We start from the raw sequence: 17,958 nt of genomic DNA on the forward strand, positions 1-17,958 counted from the left end.
TGACAAAAATATTCTCAAGTAAAATTCTATAGAGATTAATTGGTTATTGTATAATATCACGTGGAAAAATATCATTTTGATTTAACATCAAATTAAATCGATTGTTTCTTTACAGTACTGGCAAAAATCATTTGAAAATTTTGAACCTATAATGAATGAAATTGCTTAAAGTTGTGACAATTTTCTTAAAGTAGGCAGCATAGGAGGTATATTTGGTATTGATCTTTAATTGTGTACAACATATCTCACTGTGTTGAATCTCAAGTCTTGTAGATAAGGAGAATGCGTGGAGAGCGAGGGAGGAAGGGGGTAGGATACGCGACAATGAAACCACATGGCATAAATTTTAACGGATAAGTTACTATTGTACCTACTAAAATAATATTATGAGTATTCAAACGATAATCGTATCAACCTCTATAGAGATTCCCCTGGGAATAGTTTTATCTACATCAGCAAAAAAATAATTAACTTCTACTCAGGTTTCAACTAAACGGTTAACATTTAAAGAATTTGATAAATTGATCACTTTTACACCAACTTTGATAATGCTATAGGTATTTTTACCTTTTTCTTACCTTAGGCTACTGGATGCTCCTAGCCGACAATTTTGTGGGCAATATTATTTCTTTTTTAGCCTATATTAGTAAAGACTGACATGTGACATATACAGTCAGCATTTAACATCAAAAACTAATGGCATTAAGACAAAGTTAACGGTTTGATCATTTTTGCACCCATTCATGTAATATTATAGGTATTTATGCTATTTTCTTCACTTTAGGCTATTGGGGCCCCAAACTTACCACTTTATGGGTATTTTTGTCCTTTATCCTATAATATTTTGGGTTCAAATATGCTATCATATGAAGAATATACAATCCTCTATGTAAAAGAATATTTTGATTTCTTGTTAGAAATCTAATATTTTTAGCACCTATTTTTTTTTTAAAAATAAAGGTGCAATTTAGCCACAAATTATTTTTCAAACACTATTACGTAGACTTTACTATGAGGTGGTGTACAATAAACCATCAATTAATGAAATGGCAACACCTAGCACCAACCGTTAATTTGCTATTGACAAACGTTCATTCAATATTGTGGACCCCACATAAAATTTAACATGTGGCATTGTTCTTCCATCAAATTGCATCTCTCTCCTCCCTTTCCCTCGCCTTTAGTATGTATTCTCTTTTATTCTCTCTCTTTGTCCCCTCACCATTCGTGAATGTTGGGAGCTCAACATGTAGTGCTAAACAATGTTGCCATCGTTAATGGAAATACTGGTGACCAAGTGACCATCTCCACGAGCTCAACTTCGTTAACTCTCATGCAAATGATGGAGGTTTACCGAAATTCCACTATCTAGGAGCATTACCTTCAATTCACTCATGCATGAAATTTGGTAGGAAGAGTTCTTGAGCTTTATTTTAAGAGCTTAAAATAAGGGTAGTGGTTGATGAATCATGGGTTTCACTGGAGAAACGAGATCCATTGTGACGTGGCTCTGCAATAGAGAGGATGGGATGAAAACGTCGTCGTATAGATTTAGTGGTCATGAGACTAAGACTTGAGGCAAGCTCTTTTGAGAGAACTTGAAGGGAGGGTGAGAAGAGTGACATTGACATGGAGAGGAGTGACTCGGGCATGACTCCTTTGGCAAGCCAACTCCGGAGAGTGCTTTAACATCGAAATAGCCTCTACTGTGAAGATAAAGAAAGTAGGGGGAGAGTCAATGAAGCAGATGGATAGTGTGAAGTAGATAAAAGATGAAGCATTGATAGAGAGAGAGAGAAGCAGCCAAGCCTTAAAACATGGTGGGTCCCATATTATTAAAAATAAACAAATGTTAATGAGAAATGGACATCAAGTGATAGATACAACGATCTTAATAGTCGATAATTTATTTTGTAACACTTTAAAATATAACTATTCAATAGTCCTCAAAAATGGTTAATGATTAAATTTATATTTTTACCCTCTTTGATATATGCACCTTTAGTATCCTCGAGTAACAAAATGATGACCTTTGTGCGGGAAAGATTTTGGGACTTTCCATTTATATGGATATAAATGTGTGGGTGTCCTGTCGACCATTATCATTATGAAAAGAAGCGATACTCAGATGAATAAATTGAGAATGAAACTATGCTAGAATGAAAACTAGAGAAATAATCGACGGCGAGGAGGCTAAGGGCAAGAGGGTCATTTTCTTGGGTAATATTATTCACAGTTAGGGACATTGGATTGCAAACTAATTTCAACAATTAGTAAGACTTTAGAATAATTATAATTATTGAAGGAGATTTTGAAGTGATTTTCTCAAGAATATTAAAAAGAGAATATAATAGAAAATGTAACATTGAAAAAGCATTTTTAATGGACCTTATTTTTGTTAAAATTATTTTATATATTTTTTTTTAAAAGTATTTTATAATTTTAGATAAAATGAGTATACTATATTTATAATATATACCTTCTTCATTAAAAATATAGTTTTTAAGGGAGTGTGTATTAAAAATATAAGATATTTTTTTTATTTTTTAATAGATAATCATTCACTTTTTTAAAATACTTCTATTAAATAAATTATCTTATTTTTTAAGATGAAATATTTTATTAAATAAAAATAAATATAAAAATAAAATTAATTTAAAATTAATAATTATTTTATTAAAGAATGAGATCGAGTTAAAAAAATTAAGTTTTAACGGATGGAGTAATAATAATATAAAAAACCCATTGTTTTTGGGCAACGCAATCCGGTTCAAATCAAGATATTCGAATTTATGAGTTAACCTCATTTTCCGTTTCTAGGACTCGTTCCCTACCGATTATGCTCCACGTGGCACTGAATCGGCCAAATGGTTCCTTCATATTGGTCGCTTGGAGTCGTTACAGTCGTAGGGACTTTGGATGCATTACCTTTCCCTTTCTGGGTTATGTAAAAGGAAGCACCACTTCGCTTGTGTTTTTTTGTTTTGTTTTGTTTTGTTTTTTTTTTTTGGGTTTTAAATGTACTCGGAGATTTAAACCTTTCGTGATTATTTATACTACAGTCCACTTTTTATTATTTGAGCTAGAAGCACCATCTTTTATATATATATATATATATATATATATGTATATTATTGTTCATCTATAAATAATATAAATTCATAAAAAATCACAAGCTATTTAATAAAAATGAAGTTTACCTTAAATTATATACAAAGCATGAGTTTATAATCTAGTTATATATGTAAAATATTTTACATATCTATATATAATAAAAAAAATAACTTTTTCAACACCATATAAGGTATACTAACGGACACTTGTTTTGAGCAATTAGGGGCTCAAATAGTTTAATCTAAGATCTCGTATTTGAGTCCTAGAATATATAGACTCAAGTTGAGCATATAAATATGTTTCATTAGTGATACCCACAAAATCACCACGTTAAAGGCTCAACCTACACAAGGATTCGGATTAGTCTGAAATGAAATAGGTGGATAATGAATCCAAAATACCCACACTTTCCAGGATATCATGTGGAAAACTAAAAAAAAAAAAATCTCAATTATCCACCCAATCCTTTTGGTTTAGTTTTTCCCTCCAAAAAAAAATCTGAAATAAAAGACTATCAGAATAGTTTTTTCCCTTCAAATTTTCATTTGTTTGACATCAAATATGGTCGCTTCATTAGTGTTACAATTACATTATATAATAACATCACAGCGAGTTAACTATTCACTCAAACGTGCGTCAGCTTGATAATAAAGAAACTAAATTAACTATGACAAAATTATTCAGAATCAAACTTGATATTCTCACATTTAAAGGCAAAGTTCATTTACTTTAATCCAAAACTAAGGGTATGTTTTAACTATCAAATATTCTCGTACGAGTAGGCACTGACCACCATCCAACAAGCATATCGGAACCGTACGTTAGACGGAAGCGAAAAGTACATCGACAAGTAAGCTGATCCTGATAGTGAAGTCTCAATACCTTTATCATAATTCATTGCAAACCAAACGCTCAAGCACACAATCCTTTACAAAATCAAACACCAATACAATCTTCTACAGAATTAACATACCTAAACCCCGAGTCTAGTTGTAAGGGATATCATGTGAGAAATAAGCAAGAGATTTTGAATTCAAACATCTTCTATATCATGTACCACGGAAAACAAAAAAAAATGACAACAGCCGTTACACATCAACACACTAAACGGTGGTCATTCATGCATGAATATGTATTGAGCTTAAAAAGTTCAAGCCCTTTTCTTACTCGGCCTTGAAAGTGGGAGTGATATTTGAATGAATCCAAACTTCTTCCTCTGGGCTATGTACTTCTGATCGCTCTCATCTTTCTCTGATTTTGGAGGAAGCGTAAGATCTTCCCTTAGTGCACGCAGCATTTGGCTCAAAGCAACCTTTTGTCTTTCAGTATGCTCTTCCATATCTTTTCTGTTAGCATATTCTTCAGGAACTTGCTTTCTGCTAAGCACATCTCTCATTGAAACTGTTGGCTTTAAAGCAGGCTTTGGATTGTTGTTCACTGGGTTTGATCTTGTTACACCTGGTAGAGGAGAATCCTGACAGTTTCCGGCTAAATTGAATTTGTTGCACTTGATAGAGTTATACATTGCTTGTACCTTGAGATCATTCTCAGGAATCAATCTCCTCAGAGCCTCTTCAGCAGAATGTTGCTTCCTGTTTGCACTTTCAACTCTGTTCAGAGCTTCTGTCAAGATTTGCTTGCTATGCCGAACTTCTGCTGTTGCTTCCTCCATCCTTCTCAGAATAGTCAGTTTAGAAATATTTAAATCATCCATTTGAAACTTGGAATCTATGACCTCCTTTGTGGTTGACTCTTCGGGTATTTGAGCTTCCGGGGTTAGAGATTGCTCCCCAAAAGGAAAAGTCACTTTCTCGGGCTCTGGCAGGACAAAGGCAGATGGTCTCTCAGTGCTAGATAGTGCCTTGATTTCAGTAAGAGCAAAGGCTTCTGCTGCCATCGCAGCTTCTTCCATCTTCTTAGCTGCCAACCACCTCATCTCTGCAGTTTTGATACCAAATCCATTCTCTTCGTACATATTGAAGGGACTTGAAACTTCAGATCTTGTTTCAACCATTCTATTGTACTGCCCAGCGTCAGAATTGAAACTCTTAATAATGTTCATGGGATCTCCGAAAATGCTACTTGTTTCTACAGGAGCTACAGGAGGACTTAATCTATTTTGTTCTTGAGCTCTCTCTTGAATACAAACAGCGGCATATTTTGATGTTTGCATGTCGTGTGTCCTCCCAAGAAAAATCTTCTCCTTCTTCATCTTCTTATTCAAAGATTCAACCGAAGATTGTATCACCCCAAGATCATTTAGAGTTTTACCAAGATTAAGTTTAGCTTGTTTTAACTCCATTAAGATCAGATCAGGTGATGAGACAGAGCAGGGGCTTGAACCATGCAATATCTGTTCTTGGTTGTTGACAGTATTTCCATAATTTTCCTTATTCATCTCCTTAATGACAGGAGGTCCAGCCGGCCCATAGGCATGGACTTCAGGAGTTGCAAAACATTTCAAGGTTTCTTTCTGTAGCTGCTGCTTTAATTCCTCCACTATCCTTTTAGTGGCTCCAAGTTCTTCAAGCACATCAAGTGTTTCAAGTTCTTTCACTATCAAATCTTTCTCCAACTCTGCAGCTTGCTCCTCCACTTCTTTATGTCAAAACACATCAATTTCGTTCTGTTAATGATCATCTTCTCCCATATCAGAAAGTAAGCCAAAGAAGTACAGAGATATCAAGAATGCAAAAAGAATAATGCTTGTAAGAATGGACGGGGTGATGCATGGGAAACCTGATCATAGAAAATTCAAAGGACTGATATGAATGGCTTCCTTAATCCTTAAGGATAATTACTGTGGCAATTTAAAGATACTCATTTCACTAGTAGTTAAAACCCCGAAAGTACACATGCAAAATGTGTCCAACAGTTTATCAAGAAAAAAGAAAATGTTCCCAGCAAAGCGTCAGCATCTTCCACGAAAATTCTGAAAGGTGCATTCGATTTTTGAATCTCAAAATGATCTGTACTCCACCACTTCCCCATCTAGTCTGAGACATCAAACGAGTCAGACATAACGATACAGTTTTGCGACAAAATTACCAAACTGAAACTCCATCAGAAAAAATGAAAAATCTGTCTTTGAAAATGGCAGCGGAGGAAAGGACTGAAAATAAATCTAAATTGAGGATATACTCTTACATTCAATATCTGTATCAGATACACAATCATACAGAAAAACTAACACCTAGCTTTGACAATGACCGGCTTTGAACCATAAGCGGTAAAACAATTCTGCAATTGCTCAATTGCTCTAATAACCGTGTGCAATAATGACATAAAAGAACAATTAGAACACTACAGCTCGTAAGCATGAATTCCGTCCTAAAATTGTCTAAATATTCAGATGAAACATTGTATTTCAGTTGAGTTCACGACATGATTTGCCACTTCGGCTTCATTCATTGAATCTAATGGTAAAATTGCCAACATAACACTAGCATGTAAATGCCCAGTCACCAACATTCGGCCTAAAAAATTATATTCGTAACTGAAAAACAACAAAATAAAAAGCAGCCATGTGAATTTTGAACCAAGCTAACTTACAAAAGCCTCTCCAAGCTTGTAAAGAGGTGGCCAAGGTCCACTACCTCCGAAACGGGTCACTGCCTCCTTAACAGACCCGAATGGCGGCGATGTGTCAATCTCAGCTCTTAAATTAACTCTTCTGATCCCGAAACTCGGGTTCTCACTTGACGCGTTTCCAGCATTGAGCTTTTCGGACACCTTCTCGGGTCTCACCTCCCTTATGGCAGGCGTTCCCGGAACCCCCTCGACAGTTACTTCCTGGGATTCGGCCATTGCACCAACTGGTACAAAAGTGAAAGCGAGATTCAGAGAAGCACCCACAGCTAAAAGGGCCAAAAGGCCTGAGCTTGGACTTCCGGGACGGATCCATCCTGCAATTTATGCAATTCCGAGGATGATGATGGTGTCTCATGGGCGAGTCACAACTCGGCTGAAAAGAAGGCGAGTCAGGGATGAGTGAGGTAACAGGGTCCACACACTCCATAGCCCACTCGGCGGATAAAAGTGAGCACAAAACTGGAAAGCAGGAAAGGCAAACCAAAAAGAAGGCCTTTCGCTTTTATGAAGCCTTTCTCCGATAATAATATTGTGAGGCTGAAGTATTAGGTTTGGAGGGCGCCTCTCAATGTGGTTGGTCAGCTAATGAAAAAGTCAAATGCTGGTGGAATATGAACCAATGAAAACGTAGCACGAAAGTGGATATAGATCACTCCGGGCTTGTAACGTGGATATTATTGCGTTGATTTAGGGCGTGATATGCGGTTACGGAAAAGCATTGTCAAAGTTGCAGTGATGATGATTGTGAGATTGTGCAGAGTCACCCTCGCAAAACGACGACGTGTTGCAGTGTTGCTCCTTGCGCGCGGCCCGTTAGATGGATCCACAGGTGTGTTTTTAATTCAAAAATAATATCGTTAAAAAACTTCCTTGAAAACATTGTCATTCATTATTTTTTTAAAATTTGTTCCTATTTTTTATTTTTAATGCTAAAATGCATTTTAAATTTATTGTTATGTTTAGATGAGAAATCTCACAATGAAGAAAACATTATTATGATTTTAATAACTATGTATCGTAGCTTTAAAACAACATTTAGAATAAATTATCATTATCATCATTCATGTGGTTGTTCAGCCTTAAACGTCATTCTGTGTAGCACGCATATCTTTTTTTGTTTTTTTTTTTTGGGAATAGAGGACAATTGATTAAGTTAATAGTCCCTTACAAATGGAAAATCGAATCCTGAGGAACTGGATCACAAAGTAAAGCAAATAACAACAAAAGAACCATAAAAACTCACTGCCTTCTTGGTTTTGCGGAGAGCATCGATCCAACAATGCAACATCTACATGAACTAGGTGTAAACGGGCACAGACAAGAGAACCAAAAGCCTTGTTTGATAGGTGGTATTGGGAGATTAGGATTAGGTTTGGGTAATATCAAATTTGGCATATTTGGTATGAAGCATTGAACAATTCTTGGGACTACTCAACATCACTTAAGTGAGAATATTTAAACTCACCACCTCCTGATATTACAAAATTGATCTTGAGATTAAAATTTTCTTAACTACAATTCTCTTGTAAAAAACCCAGATTTTCTCCTCTGTTAAGGACTGGAAGCACTCCACCTTCCTTCTTTGCCATCGACGACCTCCAGCACTCCACCTTCCTTTTTTGACGATGATGATCTTCGACCATTCCCCTTTCTTTTCCCTCCGTCAACAATACTTCATTATTTTGAGCAGAAACCTCATCACGATAGCAGCTGCGAAGCGCTCTTCTCCATCTCCATCAATTGATCACCATCATTGAGATCACACAGCGTCGCAAACCCTCATTTTTGGAGTAGAGTGATTGTAGCACGACAGATGAGTAGAGAGTGATAATGAACAAGGTTGAGGGAGGGTTGGGTTCGATTGCATACAATAGAAAAGATGGCCAGATGGGTTCTAGGATTACAAATTTTTTTTTATTAAAATATAGAAGGTATTATGGTCTTTTCATAATTTATATTTAATTGTAAAATAAAATAAAGGGAGGTATTACCTACAATTATTACTCTATACCAAATATAATTTTAAAGCACCATTCCCAATTTCAATCTCAATACCAATGTTAATCCCCATCTCTTCAAACTCAAGTATGCCTGCCAAATAGGGTCAAAGGTTCTTGAAGTGCAGCCATAAAAGCCAAAAAGGAACAACCATATGCTAGAACCTCATAGGATCCAACTTCTTCAACGCGATAAGAACAAAAAAGACACTGCCAAGCCAAGGGCAGAGGCTAGTAAACCTACAACACATCAACAAGAGAGAACAAAACCAAACGCTTAGTGGAAACTTGGAATGGTACAAAGCCATAACAAGAAGGAACAGAAAAAACAAGAAACAAAGTAGCCCGAGAAAATGACCAACATCTGTAACACTGCCCATGAATTTGGTCACTTTTGTGGGTTTTGATTTTCTAAACATGGTTTATAGGAAATAAAATTATAAAATACATCATCATAATTCATAACTTTAAATTCCAACATAAAATAAATTTACATCCTATATTTATTGCGTTAATATTTGGGAAAATGATAATAAAATTCTTTTGAAATATATAAATGATAATTTGATCCTCTAAAATGTCATAATTTTTCTGAAGTTTCTAAAAACTTTTCTGTTATTAATGAATTTATATAAATTATCAAATTACTCTTATTAAAAATAAATGATTCACAACTTTCATTTTTATATTTATAATTTTCCTTCTTATATTCGTAACAATGTAACAATAAATAAAAAATTTAATATGTAAAGTTGTGATTTTTTGCTGTATTGTTGCAAATTTTAAAAAAAAGTTACGAATATAAGAAGGAAACATGTAAATCATTTATTTTTAATAAGGATAATTTAGTAATTTATATAAATTTATTAATGATAGAAAAATTTTTAAGGATTTTAGAAAATTATAACATTTTGAGAGACTACATGCCATTTGCATATTTCGGTGAGATTTTAAAGTCATTTTTTCTTAATATTTTATGTTAAATATTTCAAAATCAGCTAATGGAAGTTATCACTTGACGCAAATAATGAAGGATCCAGGGGCAAAATTTTACCTTTATCAGGGCATGGGACGGGATTTCTTTGAGTCATATGTAAAGTTTCTTGACATTCAAATTGAATAATTGTGTGCATGATGAAAGTAATTGCAATATTAATCCTAAGACTAATTAACGTAAATATGTGTAGTAGAAATGGAATTTAGTTTCCCTGTGACAATGATATACGCAGGCGAGAAAATATCATACTCCCTCCTCCATTTTCAAATATGAGAGAAACTGCCATGTTTTTTCTTGTTTTTATTTATAAGCAAAATTATAAATTTCTAGGAACACTTATTACCTTTTTCTCAAGTTAACCCTCACAAAGTTAATATTTATTTTCACTAGATGAATTTATTTCATTAATTATAAGGGTAATTCAATTCAATTTTTTTAATTTCAGGCATAATTATTATATTTAATTAACTTTCTTAAATGGTGTGAATTAGTTATTTTTTTGTATTTGAAAGTGGAGGGAGTATAACCTTGTTTTTTAGAGTAAAATTATAACTGGAGGAGGCCGGGTAAAACGTGCATACCAAAATGATGAAGATGAATTTTTATCATTAGAAGCTGTGAATCATTATTTGTAATTATTAACCCTTCTCAGAAGTAAGGGGAAAAAGACATGCAATGTTGGAAGTTGGCATGGCTAACAAATTACTACATCGGTCTCTTCTATTACTTTTTTTATTAGATATCAAATCCATAGGTATGTTTTTTCCAAATATTTCATATACTTTTCGAGGTTTAATTCAAAATTATCTTTTTGTCTTTATATATTTATTGACTGAATAGGATTCCCATCATGAGGGGTTGAAACCAATGCCAGTACAGTAATATATTTCATTCGGTTTTTAATATAAAACAAATTTTAGAAGTTATCAGTTATGTACGATCTTTTTTCCGGATAAAAAAGCTATGATCTATAATATATGATAAAATTATAGTAATTATTATTTTTAAAATTTTACCCCATATATATATTTATATTGTTCGCATTCATGGATGTTAATTTATTATAATTATTAACGGTAAAGAATGATAGAATTGAAAAATTGTATATTTTTTAAACAATTACAATATATTTCTGTATAAACGCGGAGTTGATTAAATTTATTTTATATTAACACAGGAGAGAGTGCATAAGGATACAAACATTGAATTTGTAAAGTGACTGTTAGCAACTAACAAGCCAACTTGATCATTATTAGTGCTTTTTTTTAATTTATTTTTGTATTTTTCTTCATATTGTCAACTATTTTTTTACCATACTTGAACCATTGCTATGACGCCTAACTTGATTACTAGAATAGTGACATCCGGGCCATTCTTTTCTTTTCTTTTCTTTTCTTTTCTTTCGGTTGGCAAGTCTATTAAGTGCGCTCAAATAATAATGATGTTCCTGAAGTATTTAATAGATTAGATGTTCGGGAAGTATTTAATAAATTAGATGTTCCGGAAGTATTTAGATGAATACGATAAAGACGTATTGTTGTAAAGGAAAAGAGAAAACCATCACTCAAATATAAACAGACAGAATCCCAAAAACAAAAACCAAAAGAAATAATTACAAGGTAAAGATAATTAAAGCTTGTTTAACAGTTTTTGTTATTTAGAACCAAAAAAACATTGTTTGGTAATGTATTTTTAAAAAGTGTTTTAAAAATAAAAAAATAATTTTTTTATAGAAAATAGAAAAATGAAAACATCAAAGGAGAATGCAAAAAAAAAAACATTTGTTTTCATTAATTTTTTTTATATTCATAAAAATAACATGTTTTATAAAATATCAATTTTTAAAACAGTAACACAAAAACAATTTCAAACAAGCTTTTAACTTTCATCATTGGCTTTCTCTGAAAAATGGAAGTGGGGTGAGCAAACTTAGCTAGCTAGTTAGCTTACTAATAGGGCGAGCCTAAAACATCCTTGTACACAAAGGTCCTGTTTGGTTGGGGGCAGGGGAGGGGAGGGGCTCCTCTTCCCTCCCCTCATTTGGTTAGGAGGAGGGAAGCCCCTCCCTTCCCCTCCTCTCCTTTGGTTAGAAGGAGGGGAGGGGAAATTTTTAAAATTTTCCCTCCCCTCCCCTCCAAAGCTTCCCCTCCAAATTGGGGGGGAGCTCCCCTCCCCCTCCCTTCCCTCCTCTCCCCTCCCCTCCCCTCCCTTTCCCTCCCCTCAAACCAAACAGACTCAAAGTGAATGGTTACATATCAATCCTTACAAAGATAAGGGCATCTTTAATTAGATATGAGGGTTATTAAAAAAATATGCATGACTTGTTTTCAACCTCAATTAGATGAGATTAATTGGCATTAGGGTAAGAATTAATGCAATGAGAGGAAACCCTCCAGGAACAACCACATATAGCAACAAATTGACTACCGAACCAGAGCACGATAATCAAGTCACACAACGAAGTACAAGAATCCAACCTATTTATGCTATTGGACTCTCAAAGTTCTTTTTTTTTTTGGAATACAAGTGATGTAAAAATAGGAAGAGGAAGAGGGGAAGGGAGAGAAAGATGAAGGAGAAGGAAGAGAGAAAGAGAGATGAGGCTGGAAAAACAATAATTCTTATTATTCAATACTCAAAACTGAAAAATTATGTCAACATATACACGTGGTCAAATGTAATTATTCAATCATTTATGACAAAATCCTTGATTTTTTGGATAATTTTTTTATGAGGATGACTTTCAAAAAAATTATGCTGAATGAGTGGTAGAGCTTTCATGAAATAAAAATGATATCAATTTTATTGAATTTAGTGTTAAAATCAAATTCAAGTCATTCTACAATGTCTAAAAGCTCTGTCACAATACTAAAATGGTAGCCTAGATATTTTGAGAATTCCTTAATTCAATTTTTTTTTGTTATCATGGTTTTTGATCTCAGCCGCATTAGTATTTGCAATGTGATTTATAAGATCATTATGAAGATGATTAATAGCATAGTGAAAGTAATTTTATTTGATATTATCTCCCCAAACTAAAGCAATTTTGTACCCTGTAGACATAGTTTCGATAACATTATTGTTGCTTAAGAAGTCATACACTTTATGAGAGCTATAAGGGCAAAGAGAGGATTTACCTATGACTGTCTTAATTGGAAGTTTCTCCAAACGTGTATGGAAGACTTAAAATTTCCTAAGCATATCGTTGAGATGATTATAAATTTTGTTTCCTCTACATCTATACAAATTCTCTGGAATGGGGTGAAAACTAACTCTTTCGACCAATCAAGGGGGGTTCGTTAATGGGATCCAATCTTGCCCTATTTCTTTGTTATATGTATCAAGAGACTTGTTCATCTTATCCAGCCAAAGATGGGAACGACTGATTGGAAGCCTATCAGATTAGGTAAGCCCGAACCTCCCATCTCTCTCCCTCCCTCCCTCTCTCTTTTTTGGCTGATGATATTTTGCTTTTCGCTGAAGCCTCAGTTTCTCAAGTTGTTGTTATCAAAGAGTACCTGAAAATGTCTTTTGTGAGAGCTCTAGTATGATAGTGAATGCTAGAAAAACTAGGATTTATTTCTCTAACAATGTTCATATTTGCCGACGTGAGGAACCAAGCTCCTTCTTATATAGGCTTCTTGAGGACTGATAATTTGGGTAAATGCCTCGGAGTTTCTCTACACGGTAAACGCATCTCTTTCCATGGCTGGCAGAGTGAGCTTAGCTTCTTCTGTTACTACTGCTATTTCGGGCTATACCACGCAAACTTCTCTTCTATCGGTGAGTACTTGTGTCACGCCCCAAAAATTTAAGGCATGACCGGCACGGAATATGTGTGTAAAACCCATATCCCTTAAGCCTTGAACAAATATACTTTCATCCATACCAAACTACAGGCATATGATTTTTGCTATTATTATTATTATTATTATTATTTATAAAATTTTTAATAGAACTTTCATGTAAATAAGACTTCCTGAAATGAATGACAAAGAACAATAATAATCAAAATAAAGGATCTCGCTCCGTACTAACATATATAAAATCTTTTAAGAAAGATGAAAATCCTACCTACATTATACATAGAGCAGTTAGGACCATTCCCTGAAATGAATACAGGGTTCAAAGGTTCATCAAGTAAAACTTGTTTGAAATAATTCTTCCACTCCACTTTAATGATAGAATGTCTCAAGTAACACTTTGATATACAAGTTCAATTTATGCTACCTGAGGCCAAAAATATATTTTTTCAGTGAATAACGTCCCAACAATAAATAATTGAATATAAATAAAATGAAAAATTCAAAATAGATATGTAAGTTAATGAAACAAAAATTTCCATAAAAAAATGTATAAACTTCAAAATAAAATGATTCTATAAAATTTTGAATAAAATCTTGAATCATTGAACTAACATAGCAAATGGTAATATCACTTGATTTTTAAGAAGTCACATAAATGAAATAAATACTTGTAAATAATTTACTAAATAAAAACTAATGAAATATAAAATCACCAGATAGTCAAATTCATAAATTTTTAGGGACTTATTAGAACGATAAACAAACGTGAACACACAGTCCACGAAGGTAAATAACCGAATGCGGCTTATGCCACGAATACAAACGTGGACACACAATCCACGAGGGTAAGTATCCAAACGCAGCCGAAGCTACGAAATAAACGTGAACACACAGTCCACGAGGGTGTTGCTAACCAAACGCGGCTTGAAGCCACGAAACAAATGTGAGTACTATGCTCACAAATAACCATCCCTCCATTCCACGTGCGTTGGCCATCGCACGGGGCTAGCACCTCCTATAAACACCCTGCTAGCTAGGTGTACCATGGCGCGCCAAGGGCTAACAGAACTGCCGTTAGCAACCAGTGTTCTATATAAAGTCCCTTTTTTTAAAATCATTTCAAACATGCGAGAAAATCATCACTTTCAAGATACAGTTCTCATTCTCAAAATCAAACTCGCATGAATACTTTTAAGCATTAAAACTTTCCAAAATTAAATTTTATATCCAATGCTCGTGCTTGCATTTATTGAAAAAATTTCAACTTCAAACTCGCATGAGTCATTCTCTATATCTCTCCAATATTTAATAGAATAAAAATATCATAATCAAAGTTCAAACTTAATTTCATTGATCAAATAACATTTTAAATTTGATAAAGGTAATTTATCAAAATAGAGTAATGTTAATGAACAAATATTCAATAATCGCATTAATGCTATAAAAATAATTTCCAGAAAAATAAAATCCCACAATTAGAATTCAAACTTCTATTTACTGATTAACCAAAATGATCAATTATGGTAAGATAATTTCACAAAATAAAGTAATTTAATCAACAAAATGTCTCATAATCACATTATTGTCGTAAAAATAATTTGCATAAAAATGTAATATTCGAATAAAAGAAATTTCAATGAAATATCAGTTGGGACGCTATCCACTTACCTGAGACATTTTGAAACATATAACTTGCTCCTAATTAACCCTTTTTATGATATGGTCTGCACCTTATTTCCCTAACGCCCAAACGATCATTTTTGTTATCTCCTTTATTCACTTCATAAATTCAAAATCTTCAATACAAACAAATTTAAAGAATGAGAAAAGATAACATCGACATCGACATTTCACAAATAAGAATCCGTATTAAGTTTAATTAATAAATCTTCAATAAACACCTATATAGATAGTACTTAAAATTTTCAAGTCTTCATATAGAAAATAGACTACTCATGTGATTTAATCAGCATTACCTATCACTCATGTATGTCCAATTTTCATAAACTTCCCTCATCACACATTCTATCAGACATTTCACAAGCACACAAAAGTTACCATAAGAACAAACAAACTTGATCTTTGAAATATTAGCCAAGTACTTTTTAAATCTCTTAACAAAAATCCAAACATACAAACAAATTCTCTATGCCTCCTAAACACGTTTCTTTATCAAGAACAAATTAAAATTCATACCACAGAACCTAAATCCATAGTATTAGATTTTAAACCTTGTAACATACTTAATTACTCCATTTCAATCCTTCTACACATTTTTATGAACACCTTAATAGCATTAACATTCAAACCACATCATCAAACTTCTTATGTATTCCTCAAAACTAACAAAAAGGAAGCCCCAAATTTCCCTTTTATTCAACGTCCAACAGCAATTAAAGCAAAGCAATTCCAGTTCATTGCATATAGACACGTAGAAGGCAGAAAAGATTTAATCAAAGACCGAACTTCCTACCTATTCACAATACACACATAGATTCGATGATAGGGGAAGAAAGGATAGAACTTAGCTCACCAATGAAGCAAAGAGAAATGATCAAGAGGAGTCAAAGCCCTCGTCACCAGAACAGCCTTGAAATAGGGGAAAATGATGAAGGAGAGGCTTCGATGACAGCATCCCACAGCGCACGCGAACAGAGGAGAAAGAGAAGCATAGTGATCATGACTCCAACCTCGTCAGCGGTGAATCCACGGCAAACTCAGGTCCACCATGGCAGATATGGAATAAGAAACTTAAAGTTCCCTCCAACCAGAAAAATGTCGAGAACAGGGGAAAGAGAGCTGCTTACTGTCGCGCACAGGGAAATGGGAGAACTAGCAAACTAAACCTCTAACCATGACAGAAATCACTCCCACCGCATGATATAGAAACACGTAGCCGAAACTAACAGAGGAGAATGAAGGATGACAGCAGAATTGACAAAACCTCCATGGCAGCAAGCACCAGTGACGCGCAGTAGGAAAAATGAACTCTGACATTTACACATAGCAACACAGTAAAGGAGGGGGAGGAAAGTTCACTCACAGTCGCCGGCGATGACAGTAGGCGGCGGAAGAAACAGAGGAAAGTCAAGATAGGAAGGTCTGAGCTCGCTCGCTCGCTCTCGTTCTCTCTCTCTCGGCTGGTCTAGAATTTTTGAAAAAACAGAGGCGAGGAGGAAGCCTGATATATATCTGCCATTTCATTTTTTTTTTCATTTCTTTCTTTTCTTTTTTTTAGGGGCAAAATGGTAGTTTCCAATAACAGAAGAAAAATAAAAATAAAAATAAAAATCTCTAGTGCAAAACTTTAATAATAAGAATCAACAAAATCTTCACAAAACCACCAATGCATGATGTTGTTGTTGTTATAAAATTTTTTTTTAAAATACAATAAAATTATTTTATTATTTAATCTAGCTTTATTATTATAATATGGGTTATTACAACTTGTGAATCTTTAGACCGATACAACCGTGATTTTATTTAGGGTGATTCAGAGGGAGCGTGTAAATGTCACCTGCTGTCATGGAATCAAGTGTGAGAGTAAAAAACAAGGAGGTCTTGGGATTAAACATGCTAGATCTCAGAACCAAGTGTGCATGGTGAAGCTTTGTTTGGAATCTCATTAAAAAGCCCGAAGACCTCTGGGTGCGGGTTACTCAAGCAAAATATAAATGTAGGTCCGATCTCCTCCCTTGAATCCAAATTGCACTTTCGAGGTCTAACATTTAGTCGGGCAGGGAAGTTGGAAGAAAGTTACACTTGAAAGAGTGAATGGAAATGGTGTACATTGGAAGTGGGAGAAGGGTGGTAATTTTTCTGTTCGCTCTGCATACAACAACTTATACGCAACTAGCAATCACAATGATTTCACTTGAGAGAAAATATGGAAACTTAAAGTACCTCAAAGATGCAAGAATTTTATGTGGTTATGTGCTCATAACCGACTCCTAACGAATGTGGACTGGCAGAAACAGAAGATGATTGATGACTCTACCTGTATGTGTTGCTGAGCTAGTGAAGAGGACCTTCTTAATGTGTTACGCGATTGTACGCATACGTTTGAACTCTGGGATTCCATAGTGAAATCAGGAAAGCACGAATTCTTTAGCCTGGACTTGAAGCAGTGGTTTAGGAGGAACTCGAGATTTACAGGAAATGAAGATATTGCATTGGATTGCCCTATTCACCACAACCTGTTAGTTGATATGGAAATGCAGGAATACTCGAATATTTGATGGCAAACATGTTTTCAATGAGGGGATACTAGCTCAGGCTATTGCAATCCTTCAAAGCTTGAGGGTGATCAATGATGAAAGCCGACACTTGAACTGGTTTAGTTGAAAGCCAAGCATAAGCATGTATAGGTGGAGGCCCCCCCCAAAGACTGAATTTTAATTAATGTAGACGAATCCTTTTCTCCACAAATGACAAAGGGTGGCTGTGGGGATGT

The 17,958-nt window shown here is 34.3% G+C and overlaps 2 protein-coding genes across 3 annotated transcripts; both read right to left on the reverse strand.

Annotated features, from left to right (window-relative positions):
• Positions 1-4,264: 4,264 nt before the first annotated feature.
• LOC129302542 (WEB family protein At2g40480-like) lies at positions 4,265-5,512 on the reverse strand. Its single transcript, XM_054941482.1, has one exon. It carries the CDS (start codon positions 5,510-5,512, stop codon positions 4,265-4,267), a length of 1,248 nt encoding a protein of 415 aa, XP_054797457.1.
• Positions 5,513-5,756: 244 nt separating this feature from the next.
• On the reverse strand, positions 5,757-7,584 carry LOC129299464 (WEB family protein At2g40480-like). Of its 2 annotated transcripts, none has more exons than XM_054937941.1 (2): positions 6,667-7,581; positions 5,757-5,853 (listed from the first exon to the last, which is right to left on the reverse strand). In XM_054937941.1, the coding sequence occupies exons 1-2, from the start codon at positions 6,919-6,921 to the stop codon at positions 5,797-5,799; spliced, it is 312 nt and encodes a 103-aa protein (XP_054793916.1). In that variant the 5' UTR covers positions 6,922-7,581; the 3' UTR covers positions 5,757-5,796. The 2 variants fall into 2 exon arrangements, with proteins under 2 accessions (XP_054793916.1, XP_054793911.1); XM_054937936.1 differs by having other exon boundaries at positions 5,761-6,110; positions 6,667-7,584.
• Positions 7,585-17,958: the final 10,374 nt, after the last annotated feature.

The sequence above is a fragment of the Prosopis cineraria genome, unplaced genomic scaffold (assembly GCF_029017545.1).
Source record: "Prosopis cineraria cultivar Desert tree isolate PC_DT_omini unplaced genomic scaffold, ASM2901754v1 PC2, whole genome shotgun sequence".
Taxonomy (NCBI): domain Eukaryota; kingdom Viridiplantae; phylum Streptophyta; class Magnoliopsida; order Fabales; family Fabaceae; genus Prosopis; species Prosopis cineraria.

Excerpts from the sequence above, each read along its gene's own strand:
- LOC129299464 (XM_054937936.1), bottom strand. The coding sequence starts at position 6,921 with ATGGCCGAATCCCAGGAAGTAACTGTCGAGGGGGTTCCGGGAACGCCT. Across the intron at positions 6,111-6,666 it reads ACAAGCTTGGAGAGGCTTTT|ACTAGATGGGGAAGTGGTGG; the intron begins GTAAGTTAGCTT and ends TTGATGTCTCAG.
- LOC129302542 (XM_054941482.1), bottom strand. The coding sequence starts at position 5,512 with ATGAATAAGGAAAATTATGGAAATACTGTCAACAACCAAGAACAGATA.